This window comes from Pyrgilauda ruficollis, unplaced genomic scaffold (assembly GCF_017590135.1).
Source record: "Pyrgilauda ruficollis isolate IOZ18807 unplaced genomic scaffold, ASM1759013v1 scaffold200, whole genome shotgun sequence".
Classification (NCBI taxonomy): domain Eukaryota; kingdom Metazoa; phylum Chordata; class Aves; order Passeriformes; family Passeridae; genus Pyrgilauda; species Pyrgilauda ruficollis.
Window position 1 is genome coordinate 505,025 of NW_024519208.1, and position 19,462 is coordinate 524,486.

General features: G+C 54.0%; 1 protein-coding gene across 1 annotated transcript in view; it reads left to right on the plus strand.

The window, feature by feature from the left end:
• The first annotated feature begins 7,522 nt into the window (after window positions 1-7,522).
• Window positions 7,523-19,462, plus strand: part of REXO1 (RNA exonuclease 1 homolog) — a 44,890-nt gene continuing 32,950 nt past the window's right edge. Inside the window, exon 1 of the mRNA XM_041467120.1 lies at window positions 7,523-8,096. Coding sequence (XP_041323054.1) covers window positions 7,907-8,096 — 190 coding nt within the window. The 5' untranslated portion in view covers window positions 7,523-7,906. The remainder of the gene's footprint in view (window positions 8,097-19,462) is intronic.

Here is a 19,462-nt window from a genome sequence, read left to right on the forward strand (position 1 = left end):
AGATGTACACAACACACATGCACAGTCACACACACACAGATGTGCACACACACACAGATGTGCACTCACACACAGATGTGCACTCACACTCACACAGATGTGCACACACACAGATGTACACAACACACATGCACAGTCACACACACACAGATGTGCACACACACACAGATGTGCACACACCCCTGAGCAGCCCCATGCCCCCTCTGCCCCCTCTGCTCACCCTCGGGTTCCGCAGCAGTCCCTGCACCACCGGCCCCACTGCACCTCACCCCCGCCCTTCCCAAACCACCCCCAGGGACCGCAGCCCTGCCAGGGCTGTGCCTTGCACCAGGGAGACCCTCGGGCTGCTTTTCACCTCCTGGAGATGTGGGGCAGCCTGAGAATCTCCAGCTGCCTCTGACCCCCAGCTCCCCTGGCTCCATGGGATCCCCAGGATGCCATAGGGTCCCTCAGCTCCTGGGATCACCCCAGACCCCCGGATCCCTCAGCTGCTCGGGATTCCCCAGCTCCCCAGAATCCCCCAGCTCCCCGGGATCCTCCAGCTCCCCTTGCTGTCCCCTCACGTCTCTCCTCTGTCCGCAGGAGCTCTCGCAGGAGTGCGGGGCCGGGCCCGCTGCCCCCTGTGAGCTTCCCTTTGTCATCCTATGCCTGAGCGTTCCTGGAGGCTGGGACGGCCAAGGGAGGCCCACGGGCTGCCACAGCCCCGCGGTGACAGTGCCCGGACAGCACCCGTGGGACCCGCAGCCGGGCTGGGACACCCTGCAGCACAGAAGTGTCCCTTGGGGGGCCACAGCATTGCCGTGGGGCGCTGGGAGCTGCCCCTTCGTGTCAAAGCAATGTCTTGTAGGGGCCAGAGCATCCCCTTAGGAACATCCTGGGGGATGAAAATCCCATAGTGGGATCAGAATGTCCTGGAGGAGAGGTTGGGATGCACCCCCTTCGTGTGCCAGGAGCGTCTGTGGGGAGCTGGAGCATCCCCTAGGGAAGGGAAAGCATCCCTTTGGGGTGCCAGAAGAACATGGGGAGCTGGAAACACCCCTGGGGAGCTGGAGCATCCCCCAGGGTGGCTGGTACCCCGTGGGCTGGGGCTGGAGCTGGGGGTGGGCAGGGGGAGGCAGCAGCCAGGCCATTGCCCAGGATGTGGATGGGATTATGGGGTGTCACAGAGAGCCCCTGACTGGGAAGGAACTCCTGGGGGAACACGGACTGTGGGGTGTCAAATGCAGGGTGGTACCAGGATGAGGTACTGGGGGTACTGGGAACAATGTCACCATGCTGGTCAGCCCATCCCTGGGAAGATGTGACCCCATGTGGGGAAAGCCCTGTTCTCCCAGCTCTGTTCCCTCCTCCATCTTCACAACCCCCACCCGGCCCCTCGTGCTGAGGCTGGAAAAGTTCCCACGTGGATGCAGAGAAAATCTCCCCCACGGGGAGCAGAAACTCCTCCTGGGTGCTCGGATGGAGTGATGCAGAGCAAGGAGCAGGGAGTGAGGGTCTGTGGGGGGAGGCTCTGGTCACACCAGCGTCTGGTTTCCACTTTTTTGGGTTCTTCTCCCAAAACTCGAGCCCATTCACCCAGCTGGGGGTGGATGGCAGGGCAGGGATCAGCTGGGGGGGCAGGGCTGGAGGGTGGGGATGAGATTCCAGGGGACCCCCAGCCCCAGGCTGGATGTGACCTCTGCTCTGGGAAGTGACCCAGGAGCAGCCCTGGCAGCCCTGGAGCTGCTCCTGGATGGGTGGGGGACACCCAGCAAGGTGTGAGGTCACCCTGGCACCAGGGCAGCCCCTGTGTCCCCAGCACAGTGTGTGAGTCCCTGTCACAGGGGACAGGTCCCTGTGTCACTGTCACCTAGCACAGTGTGTCACCCTGTGTGCCCCAGCACAGTGTGGTGTCTCTCTGTCACTGGGGACAGGTCCCTGTGTCACCCTGTGTCCCCCAGCACAGTGTGGTGTGTCCCTGTCGCAGGGGACAGGTCCCTGTGTCACCCTGTGTCCCCCAGCACAGTGTGGTGTGTCCCTGTCGCAGGGGACAGGTCCCTGTGTCGTTGTCACTCAGCACAGTGTGGTGTGTCCCTGTCACAGGGGACAGGTCCCTGTGTCACTGTCACCTAGCACAGTGTGTCACCCTGTGTGCCCCAGCACAGTGTGGTGTCTCTCTGTCACTGGGGACAGGTCCCTGTGTCACCCTGTGTCCCCCAGCACAGTGTGGTGTGTCCCTGTCGCAGGGGACAGGTCCCTGTGTCACCCTGTGTCCCCCAGCACAGTGTGGTGTGTCCCTGTCACTGGGGACAGGTCCCTGTGTCACCCTGTGTCCCCCAGCACAGTGTGGTGTGTCCCTGTCGCAGGGGACAGGTCCCTGTGTCACCCTGTGTCCCCCAGCACAGTGTGGTGTGTCCCTGTCACTGGGGACAGGTCCCTGTGTCCCCCAGCAGCAGGAAGGGCTGTGCCAGGGGTGACCCTGGCTCCGATGCAGTGACACCTCCCTGCCTGGCCCTCCTGGGGAGGCGAGGCCAAACCCCTGTCCCCCTTGTCCCTGCAGAGGTCAGTGACAGCCCCACCCTGTGCCCCCCCGCCCCACTCGTCCCCTCCTCCCCTGGAATCAGAGCCTCTGTCTGGGGGTCCCCCTCACTCCTCTGCAGAGGCTCAGGGGCTCTGAGGTGCTGGGGTCAGGTTTGGGGGTCCCTTGCTCAGTCCAGGAGGCTGGGGGGGGGTTTTAGGTCCTGAGCAGGGCTGGAGGCATTCCCTGGAGTGCTGGGCAGGATGGGGGAGTTTGGGGGTGCTGCCTGCACAGGAGCTGCCTGGGTGGGCACAGGGACCCTCGGGGCCTTGCCCAGCGCTCTTGACTGGGAGCTGAGTGGGCATCCCAGTGAACTGAGCTCAGCTGAGCAGGCAACTGCAAGACCAGCATCGATTTTGGGAAGGTTTTCCATGTGGAGTCCTCCAGGTCTGGGCAGAAACAAGTGTATTTATTTTATTTTATTTTATTTTATTTTATTTTATTTTATTTTATTTTATTTTATTTTATTTTATTTTATTTTATTTTATTTTGCTGGTCTGTGAGTTGAGGAAGCACAGGATGAGAATTCTAAGGCAGGGAAATATCCTGTGTGTCTCCGCTCTTATGTTGTGTGTCTTTCTTGAAGCTTCTCTGTCACAGCTGAAGTTTTATAAAATAGATTTAACCACACCATAAAAATAAAACCACTCTGTTTTTGTGGGGGGAAGATGAGCTTGCCTCCCAGGCCTGGTGGGGAGGGGGTCTCAGCACAGCCCTCCCCCAGTACCTGCAGAGCACCTCGTGCCAGGACCAGGCTTCTGCCCGAGGGAAGGCAGCTTATCTCCTGGGGTCTCCTGCTTTTTAGAAGCTTTTTATGGATTATTCAGGTTTCCCAGGGTCAGCAGCTGCTGGTTCTGCTCAGTGCTGGGTTCCTGGGCTCTGCTGGGATGCCGTGGGAGTGATGGGCAGGAGGAGGCAGCAGCGTGTGTCCAATTTGGAAAACAAAGGGTTTTTTTTTTCACTTAAGACTATTACAAAACACAGTTTTGCAACCTTTCCCTCGTCCCTCCCTTTGGCCAAGGCCAGCTCCTCCTCGTGCACCTTCCTCTGCATCACCCAATTGTTCCTGGCATTGCCCTTGAGCTTCCCATCTCTCCTTGCACAAGAGGTGAGGCTCTCCTGGATCGTCCTGTCTCTCCAGGCTGGGCTGTCCTGTTCCACTCCACGGGATTTCCCCTCGGAGGGCTTGGTCCTTGCTGGCCCGAGAACAGCCTCACCTGCTGCAGGTGGAGTCTCCCTGCTCTGCACACCCAGACAGGGGCAGTGCCAGTGATTCCCAGGAGCTGTGGATGCCCCTGTCTGGGCTGGAACAGACAGGTGTCTGCTAAGGAAGGCAGGAGCCTCCCCTGAAACAGAAAATGTAAACCCCCTCTCTCTGAATTATATAATTTTGAAATTAAAAGGCTCTCAGGCAAAGATATGGGAATAGGAATAACAGTTCTTTACTAGGGAAGAAAATAAAAATAAAATTTAAAATGTAGTAACACAAAACAACCTGCCAGAGTCAGAACAGGCCCTGTCCCCTGTGTGTCAGGGTACTGTCACTGGGGACAGGTCCCTGTGTCCCCCAGCAGCAGGAAGGGCTGTGCCAGGGGTGACCCTGGCTCCGATGCAGTGACACCTCCCTGCCTGGCCCTCCTGGGGAGGCGAGGCCAAACCCCTGTCCCCCTTGTCCCTGCAGAGGTCAGTGACAGCCCCACCCTGTGCCCCCCCGCCCCACTCGTCCCCTCCTCCCCTGGAATCAGAGCCTCTGTCTGGGGGTCCCCCTCACTCCTCTGCAGAGGCTCAGGGGCTCTGAGGTGCTGGGGTCAGGTTTGGGGGTCCCTTGCTCAGTCCAGGAGGCTGGGGGGGGGTTTTAGGTCCTGAGCAGGGCTGGAGGCATTCCCTGGAGTGCTGGGCAGGATGGGGGAGTTTGGGGGTGCTGCCTGCACAGGAGCTGCCTGGGTGGGCACAGGGACCCTCGGGGCCTTGCCCAGCGCTCTTGACTGGGAGCTGAGTGGGCATCCCAGTGAACTGAGCTCAGCTGAGCAGGCAACTGCAAGACCAGCATCGATTTTGGGAAGGTTTTCCATGTGGAGTCCTCCAGGTCTGGGCATTTTATTTTATTTTATTTTATTTTGCTGGTCTGTGAGTTGAGGAAGCACAGGATGAGAATTGTAAGGCAGGGAAATATCCTGTGTGTCTCCGCTCTTATGTTGTGTGTCTTTCTTGAAGCTTCTCTGTCACAGCTGAAGTTTTATAAAATAGATTTAACCACACCATAAAAATAAAACCACTCTGTTTTTGTGGGGGGAAGATGAGCTTGCCTCCCAGGCCTGGTGGGGAGGGGGTCTCAGCACAGCCCTCCCCCAGTACCTGCAGAGCACCTCGTGCCAGGACCAGGCTTCTGCCCGAGGGAAGGCAGCTTATCTCCTGGGGTCTCCTGCTTTTTAGAAGCTTTTTATGGATTATTCAGGTTTCCCAGGGTCAGCAGCTGCTGGTTCTGCTCAGTGCTGGGTTCCTGGGCTCTGCTGGGATGCCGTGGGAGTGATGGGCAGGAGGAGGCAGCAGCGTGTGTCCAATTTGGAAAACAAAGGGTTTTTTTTTTCACTTAAGACTATTACAAAACACAGTTTTGCAACCTTTCCCTCGTCCCTCCCTTTGGCCAAGGCCAGCTCCTCCTCGTGCACCTTCCTCTGCATCATCCAATTGTTCCTGGCATTGCCCTTGAGCTTCCCATCTCTCCTTGCACAAGAGGTGAGGCTCTCCTGGATCGTCCTGTCTCTCCAGGCTGGGCTGTCCTGTTCCACTCCACGGGATTTCCCCTCGGAGGGCTTGGTCCTTGCTGGCCCGAGAACAGCCTCACCTGCTGCAGGTGGAGTCTCCCTGCTCTGCACACCCAGACAGGGGCAGTGCCAGTGATTCCCAGGAGCTGTGGATGCCCCTGTCTGGGCTGGAACAGACAGGTGTCTGCTAAGGAAGGCAGGAGCCCCCCCTGAAATGGAAAATGTAAACCCCCTCTCTCTGAATTACTGTAATTTTGAAATTAAGGGGCTCTCAGGCAAAGATATGGGAGTAGGAATAACAGTTCTGTACTAGGGAAATTAAAAATATAAATGCAATAATACAAACATGCAGTGGGCAAAGGCTGCTGGGGTGTTCTAGGCTCAGACTGTATCCAGGTAGGAATGCCTGGCTCCTGCCCTGGGCAGAGCATCTCCCCATGGGATGCTGGAATTTGATCAGCCATGCAGGGACACTCAGTGGCCATGGACAGCAGAGATCTCCTGGAGGGAGGGTTGGCTGTGGGAGAGATAAAGAAAACTGCCCCATGAACAGATGATAACTGCCCCACCTCTGACAGATGGGAACAGAACATACACCCCCAGCCACATCTTCCAACCTAAGACAGCCCCTCACCTGACTGATCCCCACAGGCTCTAGGCCCCTGCTCTGAGCTCAGCCAAAGTGCTGTCACCGCGTGCCTCAGTTTCCCCGCTGGTGAATGCAGCTGTGGTGACCACCTGGGGCAAGGAGGGGGCTGGGCCCTCATGGGATGTGGAACCAGTTCTTGGCCTGGCCTCAGCCTCAGGTCACTGCCCAAACCCGTCCAGTGTCCTGCTGCTCCTGAGGGAGCTGAAGCCGTGCTGGGGCTCAGGGCGCTGGTTTGAGGTGCTCCCTGCTGGGGTGGATGGGCCGCGCTGGGGCTGGTGGTCCGTGGCAGTCCATGCATGAGGCAGTGGGGTGTACTGGGACCAGGGCAGTGGTCTGTGCTGGGAAGGTGGTCCGTAGTGGTGTTAAAAACAGGACCAGACTCCCAGTACTGAAAGTGATTTCAGCATTTGTTATAATAAAAAGAAAGGCCTAAAGCAGGCGGGCTTGCAGGCCGAGCAGGAGCGCTCCCGTCGAGGATGGGGCTTCTTCAGCAATGTCCCCGATGCTCCAGGTGGAGCAGCACGCGTTCACTGGGTCAGATGTCCCTTTACATCCTGTTTTTTGTCCCTTTGGATTGGTTTCTTTTCGGATCCTTCATTTGCACGAAGGTTTAAGGCGCTTGATTGGCCCATTACAGTTCACTCCAGGCTGGCTGGTTTGGCTGGGGGTGGTGCACTTTACTCAGGGGTAACATGGTACGTTGAGTACCGTATTTCTTATAACTACCCTTTTAAACTCTTTTACAATAACCAAACTAATAGTACATGTTTAACAATTACCAACTATTTCACAACCGTTTCTAACCTATTTTTAACAGTGGTCTCTGCTAGGGACTGATCCATGCTGGGGCTGGTGGTCCATGGTGGAACATGGTGGGAATACTGGAATGTGCAGGGGCAGTGGTCCGTGCTGGGAATACTGGAATGTGCTGGGGCAGTGGTCCATGCTGGGAATACTGGAATGTGCTGGGGCAGTGGTCCATGCTGGGAATACTGGAATGTGCAGGGGCAGTGGTCCATGCTGGGATCTGCAGGCTCTGCCGGCGTGCTCCATGGTGCTCCACCGTGGTCTGTGCTGGGGATGCTGCGCTGACGGGCCACAGAGCAAGGAGCCCGTGACCATCACTGTGCCCACAGCCGGGGGTGCTCGGCCCACAGCAGGGTGAGGTGGCTGCAGCCCCCAGCCAAACCCAGCCGAGGCTGGATTAGAGAATCCTGGAATATCCTGAGCCGCGAGGGAACCGTTAAGGATCGTCGAGTCCAACTCCCGGCCCCGCAGACACCCCGACAATCCCACCCTGAGCACCCCGGGGAGCGCTGGTTCTGGATGGCGGCTCTGCAGCCCCACAGGGAACGGGAACGCTGGAGCACGGGACACTGAGGGGAGGCTCCTCGGGGGCTGCAGCTCCTCCCCAGGGGAGGCAGAGGGGCAGGGGCTGAGCTCTGCTCTGGGACAGGGACAGGAGGCCAGGAAGGGCTGGAGCTGTGCCAGGGCTTGGCATGGAGCTCAGGGAAAGGTTCTTGCCCCCGAGGGTGCTGGCACTGCCCAGGCTGCCCAGGGAATGGTCCCGGCCCCAAGGCTGCCAGAGCTGCAGGAGCGTTTGGACAGCGCTGCCAGGCGTGCTCAGGATGAGGATGTTGGGGTGTTTGTGCGGGGACAGTGGCTGGATCCACGCTCGCTGCGGATCCCGCTGAAGCCATTCCAGGATCCTGTGGCAGCTCCCGGCCCTCCCTCAGCCCCGCCCGCCCCGCCCCGCTCTCAGGCGCGCCGCGGGCAGCCCTGTGCGGGCAGCGGCGTCGCGGGGTCCTCGCTGCCGCGCCCGGCGCTCCCAAGATGGCGGCGGGCCCGGTACCGGCCGTGTGAGGCGGGAGCGCGTCCCGGCCGCCCGCGGCTCCTCCGCCCGCCCGGCCCCGCTCCCGCCCCGCAGCCGGCGGGATGCTCAGATCCACCGGCTACTTCCGCGGCATCGACTGCCCGTTCCTCAACGCCGGGGGGTCGGGGCCGGGCCGGGGGTGCCGCAGGCCCTACTGCCACTTCCGCCACCCCCCGGTGGCCCCGGCGCCGTGCGGAGCCTCCGGAGCCTCAGGCGACCCCAGCGTGGGGCTCCCGCTCGGACACGGCGCAGGTACGGCCCGGCCCGGCCGCGGTGCCCCCTCACCTTCCCGCGACCCCGTCCCCGGGCTGCGGCTGTTCCCGTCCCCGCCGCCCCCAGCCCGGTCGTGCTTTCCTCCCCCCGCCCCATGTGTTTTCCCTCCGGCCTGGCCTCCCCTTCTGCCGCCTGCCCACCGTTCAGGGCGCGGGTCACCCCTCCGCAGTGCGGCGATCCCGGGCTCTGTCGGTGTGTCCCGGCCGTGCCGGGGCTCTGTGGCTGCGTGTGCCCGGCCCGGCCGTGGCTGTCAGCTCGCCTCGCTCCCGGCGAGGGTTGGGAGGAGCTGTGCGGCCCCAGCGGGTGAGGGTGGCTGGGCTCGGTGGGGTCCCGCCGTGGCCGCTGCTCAGCGGGTGTTGGGGAGCAGCGTCCCGAGGCTCCGGGACAGCCCCGGCTGCCCCGCTCCCGTTCTTTGTCGCCCCGGGCACCGGGCTCACGTGGCGCTGAGGCGTCAGCGCCGAATTGCTCCGCTGCTGACAGCTCCGTTAGAGCCAGAGCTGCCTGGAGCGGGAGGCCGGGCCCGGGCTGGGCTCTCCGGGGGGCTGTGGTCAGCCAGATCCCCCCGTGAGGGGCTTGTGGGGCACTGCCAGGCTTCTCAAAGGCAGCTGGCACAAAAAGCCAGTGAATCAGGAATACCCTGAGTTGGAACAGACCCACAGGGATCAATAGTGAGCTATTGTTGGCCGTCCTTCAGCAGCTCTTGTCATTTTATTTATACACATTATTTGCTGTTCTGCTGATTTATTGGGAGAAAAAAACCTTCATTCTTCTCCCCAGAAGAGCCCTGCTGGCTTTCTTTGTGTCAAAGCTTTGTTATTTCTGTTAGGTATGATGGGATATTAATGCTGGTGTGGACAGTCTAATAATCTGAAGCAGAAATTGCCAAAACAAAGCCTAGTTTGTATTTTTTATGTGTGCTTACTTAACTTTGGGTTGCTCTCAAGTTTGGAAGAGGATTAATTATTGATGTCTCCTGGTTACCAGGCCAGCTTACCACCACTACCAGTTTAGTTTAAAATAAAAGAAGTATTCTCAGGGCTGTCACAGGCAGATAATTGTTAGAAAGACAAAGGTTTTTTTTTTTTGCCAATTTTGGTGTTTTGAATTTTAAGAGCTCCCTAGAATGCTTTAGGATGGTTCTTTAGATGATGTTATAATTACCTTTCAGTGTGCTGTTCCTGAATGTCTTTAAATATCTGAGTGGAGTGTCAGTTTTGGAGTTTTGGAATTGCTCATTTTGGCCTGCACCAGGTGCTGCTGTGCTTGATTACAGCTGGGCCTGGGTTTGGAGTTTGCAGTGGGGCAGGGAAAACCTCTGTATGCCCCTGGGAAGTGTGTGAGGCTCCCAGAGCTGGCTGGAAGTGTTGGTGTAACCTGAGTGTGAAAGGCAAGAAAAATCCCCCAGTGCCTTGCTAGGCTTGGCCTGGGCATGTCAGAGACAGGGGGAGCAGGCTGAGTTTTGGGAAGTAAGAATTTCCTTACCATCATGGAATTGTAAAGGTTGGAAAAGCTTTCCAAGTTAATAAAATCCAACCCCTGTCCTCTAGAGCCACAGCCACACATTGTTTTGACACTTCCAGGGATGGGGACTCCACCACTGCCCTGGGCAGCCCCTTCCAGTGCTTGACAACTTTTTATATGAAAGAAATGTATTTTCTTAATTCTATATTCTATATATTCTATATTCTATATATTCTTAATTTGTTTATAGAATTATTTATAGAATTTCTTATAAATTCTTATAAAATTTATTAGAAATTCTTATTCTTATATTCTTAATATTCTATTATATTATTATTCTTATTTCTTAATATAAATTCTTATATAGAATCTATTCTGTATAATTTCTGCATTTTCTTAATATCCAACTTAATCTACAGTGCTTAGAGAAGAGTTTTTTTGGCAGGTAAAACCCCCAGTGTGGGCCTGGTTTCCCAAGGGGAAGGTTCTGCCGCTTGTGAAAGAAGCAGGATGACGAGGCAGAGCTCCAGGCACTGCTCCCTGCAGCCAGCTCACAGCCCGTTCCTGCCTCTTCCCAAACTCTTGGCATCCAGCACATGGCACAGCTGGCATGACAGGGATCTGTGAGTTCTGTCTGAGCTCAGGGTTCGCCTCCAGCCATTTTTTAATGTTGGTTCTGTGTTGGCTCCCAGCTGCAGAGCTGCCCCAGCCCTGGGGAACAGCAGCAGGAGGACGTGGAGCTGCTGGAGCCAGGCCAGAGGAGGCCACGGTTGAGAAATGGGAAATGAGCAATGGACCTGCTGCAATCTCAGGCTTTTAGAACAGACTCCAACAGGTCACAAAACGTTCCTGATTCCTTTAGGAGCAGGAGACACTTTTGCAGTTATTCTGCAGTGCTTGGCTCAGCTTCCTGGGAAGGATTCTGGCTGAAGTGCTCTTCTCATTCCCTGCCTGCCCGAGGCTCCTGGCCTGGAAGGATCTGTAGGATTTACACTAGAGGGTGTAGTAGCTCAGCCACAACCAGGCAACCATCTTCTGGGAGCAAGTTCTCCATCCCCCAGGGCTTGCTCCCTACCGGGGGAACTGCCTGTCTTGTTTTGAAGTAGCCTCCTAACCATGCACGTGGGCAGGTCTGACCTATTTAATCACATCACTCGATAGAGAAGCTTTAAAAGTGTCATTTTTTTGCCAAGGCAGGTGGGTTTCTACACCAAGAGCTACAGCACAGATTGGTGTTTTCTGGGATGGTGCCTAGAAAAAAAGGATAACATCTAAAGGAGCAGCCTGCTAAGCATATTGATTCGAGGCTGGGGCTGGCTTTGATGTTTGAGGATCACCAGAGGATTGGCAGGAACCCCGAAACTCTTGGTGCAATTTCATAGCTTTGAAAGGAGCTTTTGAAAACTGCAAGTGGAGCTGGCCCTGGCAGGTTGTGGGAGGGGGGGCCATGTGCCAGGTGGAGCAGAGAGGATGTGGAAAGAGGAATTAGTGGGATGTAGCACTGTTCCCACCTTTTTTTTGCCCACCCTCACGGCTCCAGGTTTCCCAGCGTTCAGGTGTTGAGGACATGATCCCTGCTTTGTACACACAGTGCTGCTGTGCTCCCAGGCACTGGGGGACAGTGGTGCAGAGCCCTCCATGCCCCTTGGAGATCTGCAGGAGCAGGACTGAGTTTTCCTTGACTGCTGCTGGATGTGGTAGGGGTTCCCTTTCCTTCCTGTCTGGAAGCAGCTCCATGTACAAACATGTTGAGTGAGGGGCACATTTGAGCTGGGGTCTGAAACATGGAATACTTGGTGTGGGAAATCCATTCCCATGTTTTATTGCAGGGATTGCCTGTGTGGTAGCATAATGTGGGTGTCTTGGAGGTTTGTGAAAATTCTTTGCTGGCTGAGCACTGAGGCTGATGAGGTTTTCTGTCCAGGACTGGGAATTTGGAGATTGCAAATTCTCATCCTGCCTTGAAGGTTTGTGAAAATTCTTTGCTGGCTGAGCACTGAGGCTGATGGGGTTTTCTGTCCAGGACTGGGAATCTGCAGATTGCAAATTCTCATCCTGACTTGGCTGAAGTGCTTTTTCCATCTCTGAGACGACTAAAACCCACCTGCTTCAGAGCAGGATGAAAAGATTATTGAATGTGTGTGAAGTGCTTTGAAAGCGTGTGCTGTAAGGAGGAGGGAAGAGCTGCCTTCAGTCCTAAAAGCGTCTTTTCAAGAGCTGTAGAGGGGAAAAATAGGTCTCTCTTTAAAGTCGAGGTCCTGAGTATGCTGAAAGACATAAAAGAGGCATAATACAGCTCTTCATAAATATCTTAAGGTAGGCAGCCCTGGTTTGCTGGTCTGATGCTGTCAGGGGGTGTTTTGGAGTTGGGTGTTTTTGAACCCAGAGCAGAAAGCTGCTTCCAGGTCTGGAGCTCTGAGCTCTTTTGTCTGCACTGATCACAGAATCCTGGAATGTGCAGAGCTGGAATGGACCCACAGGGATGATCAGCCCAGCCCCTGTCCCTGCACAGCCACCCCAACAAGCCCACCCTGAGCATCCCTGGCAGCTCCTGGAGCTCTGGCAGCCTCGGGGCCGGGACCACTCCCTGGGCAGCCTGGGCAGTGCCAGCACCCTCGGGGGCAAGAACCTTTCCCTGAGCTCCATGCCAAGCCCTGGCACAGCTCCAGCCACTCCCTCAGGTCCTGATCCTTGTGTTCTTGTGGGATGGGAAGAGCCAGCCAGGCTTTCAGCACCCTGCCTGAAGTACTTTGTTCTGCAGTGGAGTGTACTGAGCTCCTCAGCAGTTTTCTGATGTGGTCCAAAGTTTGTGGAGAAGTTTTCTGGCTGTGTGGATGCTCTATCTGGGTGTACAAAGCTTTGCTGGTTAGACCTGGATCAAATCTGTGGAAGGTGTCAGGGACAGAATTCTGCTCCTCTGTGTGCTTGGCACAGTGAGCTGCTGCAATACTGTTGGACTCAAGTCAAGTGTGGAGAAATCCTTGGGCTTATCTCCCCAGCTTTAACCCTGGATCCTGTCACTGGTGCAGGGAGGCACTTCACCTCTCCCTTCTTCTGCTCAAAAGCAGCCACAGAGGATGGCTGTGACCAGAATGATCCCCCTAAGGGTGCTGGCACTGCCCAGGCTGCCCAGGGAATGGTCCCGGCCCCAAGGCTGCCAGAGCTCCAGGAGCGTTTGGACAGCGCTGCCAGGGGTGCTCAGGGTGGGCTTGTTGGGGTGGCTGTGCAGGGACAGGGGCTGGGCTGAGCATCCCTGAGGGTCCCTTCCCACTGAGGACATTCTGTGGTTCTGTGATACTCGGTAAAACCTAAAGAGGCTCTTTAGAAGTTAGACCCCAGCTTGAATCACCCCATATGGTCAGGGCCATTGTCAGGTTCCTCACACAGCACTCTGTGAGGGGCTGTGCCTGTTTGTGGGAGCAGCCCAGGCACAGGCTGGGATTTAGAGCCTTGGTGTGACTCACATTGCAGGCCATGTTCATACTGTGTTGTAGAAGGGATGAAAAAACGTCTTTCCCAGTGCATTTTCCTTCCTGGAACTGATGTTGTGCACGATCATCTCAGCAAAGAGCTTTTATTACTGTGTTTGCTGCAGCAGAAGTGGAAACCCAAGTGTTTTCAGTATCATTTCACTGACAGAGCAAAGCAGGTGTTCAGTACTGGGTGCTCCAGTCCGTGAACTGGGAGGGGGCATCAATTCTGCTTTCCCCCCCACATCTGTGTTTAGGAGAATAATTACCAAAATGCCACCAGTGGATTTTATTTTTAACCAAGTTTTGAAATGAAGAGTGAAAAACCAATTGGTGGTGAGGTCGAGATGTGTCTTTTCAGCAGTTTGGGATTTGTGGTGATTTCCCTGCGCTGTCGGTTGGGGCGTTCCTGTGGGTGGGCAGGTGCAGGTGCCCTTTGTGCCAGGTTTTCAGTGTGGCCTCACAGGATACTTCCTATATTTGGGTTTTCTGTGGCTGTGGGGAGATTCCGCCCTGCATCTGAATCTCCCCCCGTGGGGCAGTTCCAGATGTGTGAAAAGCAGGAGGTGGGAGCAGATCTCCATCAAGCGAGCAGGATTTTGGGTTTGGCACAGCTGGAGTTGTGCCAGTGCTGGTGAGTCCCCGGCTCCTCTCCACCCACCCAGGAGTCCTGTGTCTGCAGTCCCGGGATTGAAAAATTCCTCTCTTCCGTGACATTTGAACACTTCCTTTAATTTATGTTTTTAATCTCCAGCCAAGCCCCGCCGCGCCAGTGGGAAGCACAGTTCACTAATCCAGAGCTTCCCGGAGCGCGTTCTGTGCGCTGGGCGAGGCGGAGGCGCCGGGTGGCTCCCGTGGGCTGGGGCAGGCAGCGACAGGCAGGGCCAGGCTGTGTCCCAGCCCTGCCACCTCCTCCCCTGCTGGCCCAGGCTGTGTCCTAGCCCTGCCACCTCCTGCCCTGCTGGCCCGGGGGGCTGCAGAGCTGCGGGGGGGGTTTGTGTCGGGCTGAGGGATGGATGTTTGGGGAACCACTGCGCGCAACGCGCGGAGCTCAGAGCAAGCCGAAAGCAGCCGCAGGTGGGGAGTGGGGAGAGGAGGAGGAGGAGGTCAGAAACTCCCCCAAGGTGAGGGCAGCAGCGCTAGCAAAGAGGAACGGGGTGAGGAAGCCCTTGCAGACGCTCTGAACCCCGCCGAGCTGGGAGCAGCGGAGGGTGAAGGCGGGACTGGGGCAGGTCCTGCCCCGGTTCCCACGAAGTGCCGTGTCAGCAGCCGGGCACCGCGTGCTGCCTCCAGCCCGTGCCGGGGTGTCTCGGCAGCACCGGCCGGCTCCAGCATGAACAAATACCTGCAGTGTTTATCGACCCCGGGCAGCTCAGGTAACTCTTTCTGAAGTTTTTGGCGTCCCGCGGGGTGAGGTGGAGGTTTGGGGGCTGCGGCTGGGAAGGAGCAGCTGGAGAGGAGCGACTTCTCCAGGGCGGCTTTCACGTGGTCACCATTCATTGAGCAGGAGACCTGAGTCCGGGGTCACCTGCCTCTGGAATATGTGCACTGTGCAAAAAGCCCACATTGGCTTTGGAGGGCTTGGTTTATGAGAGTTTTCATTCCCCTGTGGATTTTGGATTTTTACTGGAGAGAGGATTCTGCTGGGGGTGTTGGGTTCTGTGGTTAAAAGGGGCTGTGGAGCTGCAGGTGTCCGAGACCTAAAGGAGCTGCAGAGTTTTAATTCCAGCTTTTGAATTGTTTAAAGCCAGACAGGTTTTAAAAACAGCTTAAGTTTTACTTTTAGCCTTTCATACATCACAGCTGAAATGTTTTCATGTAATGCAACTTGATAGGTGCTTTTCTTTAGCTTTTAACTTTGTTTTCCAAGTGTCTAGTTGTGACTAAGGTGAAATAGTTGCTCTTCTCTTCTCTTCTCTTCTCTTCTCTTCTCTTCTCTTCTCTTCTCTTCTCTTCTCTTCTCTTCTCTTCTCTTCTCAGAATTTTTCACCCACACTAGTTAAAGAATCAGACAGGTGTTGAGAAGATAACTTATCTGGAGCATGCAGAGAAAGGCTGGAAAATTGAAGGACTGGTTGGTGTTGCTGCTTGTGACTGTGCTGGTTGGAGTAAGTTTTCAAGGTGCAGTTGAATGAAGTCACCAGGATACTTGAAATATTTAATTTTTTTTTCTTTGAAAAGAAGACTTACTCTGCTAATTGCATTTTTTAGTAGATCCTTAGTTTTATCCAGCACTTTACACAGGTGATGTGGAAATGGTTTCTGGGATTTTTCTCAGAGGAAAAAAAAAAGTCACTGTTAAGTTTGGTTTGATTTTTTTTTCCCCAAACAGAATTTAAACTTTTCCTGTATTTTGAGGAGTAACTTTATAGCTAAAATGAGAGGAGGGGATGGAAAGATCTCCAAAGAACCCAAACATTAATATCCAGATTTTCAAATGGTGAGACTCCTTCCAGCCTGTGCATGACAGGCTGTGGGGTCAGGTTGTATTTTAGGTGCCAGTCTTTATCCTCTGCCTGTCCTGGCCAATCCAGCCAGTTGAGATTCTGATATTCTTTCCTAAATTATGGGAGAAATGTGCCAGTGGTGTGATTTCCTCTTAGGAAAATGTCTCACAGACCTTGATGCTGTTTGCTGTTTTCCAGCAGCGTGGGTGGGAGTGTCAGTGGTTGGCAGAGAGGGAGGGCAGTGATGGGTTGAGGTGGGCCAGGTCATCGTGTCCTGGCTTTTGCATCCCTGGATTGAGGTGATGTTGCTGTGTGAGGCAGTGTCAGCCCCAGGTGTCCTTGAGGACTCCCTGTGAGGCCACCAAGAGGGTGAAGCTGCCATGCTCAGTGGCTTGGGGACCTTTCAGATTCTTGTTTTGCTGCAGCAGAGACAAAACTGCCTGTGAGAAATGATACTCACTTCCAAAAATGTAAAAGGTTTATTAAAACGTTATCAAAAATACAACAGAAGACTGAATAGAGAAAATATTACGGTGCCAGGAGCAGAGGATTTTTCCCACCATGTGCTCACCCACACAATGGAGGTTTCACCTTTTAACCCTTTAGCTCCTCCCAAAGTTCTGTCCATTGGCTCCTTCTTCACTGTCCAGTGGTGGAGATCACTTCCTTAAATCTCAGTTGGAGGTCAGGTGCTGCCATGGTAACAATCCCACCCTCCCAAATATCCCAAACCCAGGCCACCCCCTGAGAACAACACAAGGGGGTAAAACACAACTATAAATCTATAAAACTTCCATTAACACGTATACAGGATATTTGCCTTTTAATTGTGAGAGTCAAGTATCACATTACTCATCCATCACATGCCCAAAATGGTGTTGCCTTGAATAAATTGAGGAGGTGGGTGCTGCATCCCAGGTTGTTTCTGTCTGAGCTGCTTTGTGGGATGTGCCCTGATGAGTTTCCTGCTGAGTTGTTTCCCAGTAAAGCTTCCAGCTTTGGAAGGACATTGTGGAGCTGCCCTGGCTGAATGAACCCCCTTGGGCAGGTCCCTGTCCCAGGAGATCAGGACTGGAGGGACAGGACACAGGGAATGGCTGCCACTGCCAGAGGGCAGGGCTGGATGGGATCTTGGGCAGGAATTGTTCCCTGGCAGGGTGGGCAGGCCCTGGCACAGGGTGCCCAGAGCAGCTGTGGCTGCCCCTGGATCCCTGGCAGTGCCCAAGGCCAGGCTGGACAGGGCTGGGAGCAGCCTGGGACAGTGGGAGGTGTCCAGGAACGAGATGGGCTTTGAGGTCCCTTCCAGCCCAAACCATTCCATGATTTCTTGCTGGGCATTGCCTGCCCTCAGTGTGGGATGGCTGAGTGGGGAGACAGCTCAGAGTACAGTACAGAGGTGCTGTCTGGCTGCTCTTGTCCCTCGGTGTCACCCCTGGGCTTCAGCCCATGGTGGCCACAACACCTGGGGAAACCAGCACTGCCCTGCTGGGTTCCAGGAGGGCTAAAAATACCTTGGAGTGAGAGATGACTGTTAGATGTTTTTTCAGCCTTGCTAATATCAGACTTTCTTTTCTCATATTTGCATCCTTTTTTCCATTAAAGAAATGACTGTAGAGGTTTATGATGTACTTTGAGGCTGTGGCACTAAATACCTCCCCTGGAGGAACAAATCCAAGGAGTGGGGTGCACAAAGATTCTTCTGCCTCTCATGCATCTCAAACCTTGCTTCCTGGTGTTCCTTGACCAGCACAAGGTTATTCTGCTTTTAACACTTAATTTTATAATTAGATTTACTTTTTCAAAAACACAAAAAAGGAGCAAAACAAATCCTTGCACTAGGGTTGAATTTAAAGTTGAAGAAACATTTCTCTTAGCTCCCCTTCTCTGCCCTCCTAACCCATTTCCTCTGGATGATTATTTGAAATGTACTATTTTAAATCTCAGTGTTAATTATTTCCAAGTGGTTGCATATTATTGTTAAATTAATTGTTGGAAATTTGCTTTGGGTCCTGGTGAATGAGCTCTGTGCCAAAACCTGCCATTTCTTGTGTGCTCTTTAATTCTGAAGAGTAGCAGAACTCAGACTGCTGGTAAAACCTCTCTGAAACATTCTGTTCTTGAGGCACCACTGCCCCTTCTGTGAAGTGTTAAATGCAAAGCTCAGAATGATTTTCCAGTGGTGATAATTTTTCTGCAATCACAGAGGTTGTCCCTTTGCTGAGTGCTGGCACTGTAAACACAGCGAGCCCTTAAGCCAACAAAGCTGTTCCGATGACGTGAAATAAAAATGCCTTCATTTTTTCCTTTTCCAAAGAGTCTCCAAACAGCTTTCACCTTCCCCACCTCCCATGAATGCACCTTTTGTTGCCAGCTGCAGGTGACCCAGGGCAGTGGGTGACTTCAGCAGCAGGACTTGAAAATCAGAAAGAGCTGTAAGATCATTGTGTCCAGCAGTTAGCCCAGCCAACATGGTCACCACTGAACCACGTCCCCAGGTGCCACATGCACACAATTTTTGAGCACTTGCAAGGACAGGGACTCTATCAGTGCCCTGTCAGGCTGTGCCAATGTCTGACAACTCTTTCTATGAAGGAATTTTCCCAATTTCCAATCTAAATCTCCCCTGGCCCAGCCTGAGGCTGTTCCCTCTCCTCCTGTCCCTGTTCCCTGGAGCAGAGCCCGACCCCCCCGGCTGTCCCCTCCTGTCAGGAGTTGTGCAGAGCCACAAGATCCCCCTGAGCCTCCTTTTCTCCAGGCTGAGCCCCTTTCCCAGCTCCCTCAGCCTCTCCTGGGGCTCCAGACCCTTCCCCAGCTCTGTTCCCTCCCCTGGACACGCTCCAGCCCCTCAGTGTCCTTCTTGTGTTCACTGCAATAAATGTTCAATGTCTTTAGACCTGTGCTGGTCCCTCTGCAGCTTGGCCAGCAAAGCCTTTTGTTTGGAACTCCTAATTGCTGTAAATTTCAAAGTTTCTGATTTTTGCAGCCTTTTTATCTGGCAGCAGCAGCAGCTCTGTTGGATCTGGGAGAAGCAGTTGTCATCCAGTTGTCCAGAGCAGCTGTGGCTGCTGCATCCTGGAAGTGTCCGATGTTGGATGGGGCTTGGAGCAGCCTGGGACAGTGGAAGGTGTCCATGGCAGGGGTGGCACTGGATGAGCTTTAAGGTCTCTTCCAACCCAAACCAGTCTGGGATTCTGTCTTCCACATGCATTCAAGAGCTGGAGTCCTTTTCCAAAACCTGCAGGTTTGCATGATCATTACAGCTCACCTGTCACACATTTGGGCTTTTCTGTATTCAAAGCATCTCAGCTATGTGCTGTGGTAGGCTTGGACAAAGGAAAAAAAAAAAAGACTTTTCTCTGGAATGATTCACTGTAAAATAAGTTTTACCTTCACACAGGTGACCTTGTCCTCCCACTCTTCTTTAATGTCAGCTTTGTTTACTGCCCTTGCCTGTTGCCCAAACTAGAAGGACCAGTGAAGAGTCTGGCTCAGAGAAGCTTTGTAATAATCCAGCTCCACCTTGGAACTGAAGCCTCGTGTCCCTCAGTCATCCTGACAGTTACCAGGAAAAAAACCCATCAGCCTGGTTTTTTTAGGTAGAATCTTGTTCTGTGCTTCTATATTTTCTGTGCTGCCATGGCTGATTTAAGCACAGCTCAGTTGGGTGTGTTCTAAAGCAGTTCTGGGTTAAATATAATGGTCACTGAGGTGCTGCATAGAGACCTCTGTGTCTCTATTACTATAATAGATATAATTATTAATGATATATTAATAATATTAATGTCAATAACTTGTTTAATATTAATAACTTGCTTTCTATAATATTAATGGTAACCTCACCTTTTGTTTCTCAGGAGGGTTATTTCATGTATCTGAGGTACATTAATTTATTAAAATAGTTTGTACTTTAAAAAGTGTTTAGTTCACAATCCTGCAAGGAGTTGGCATCTCCAGTCTCATTATCTCG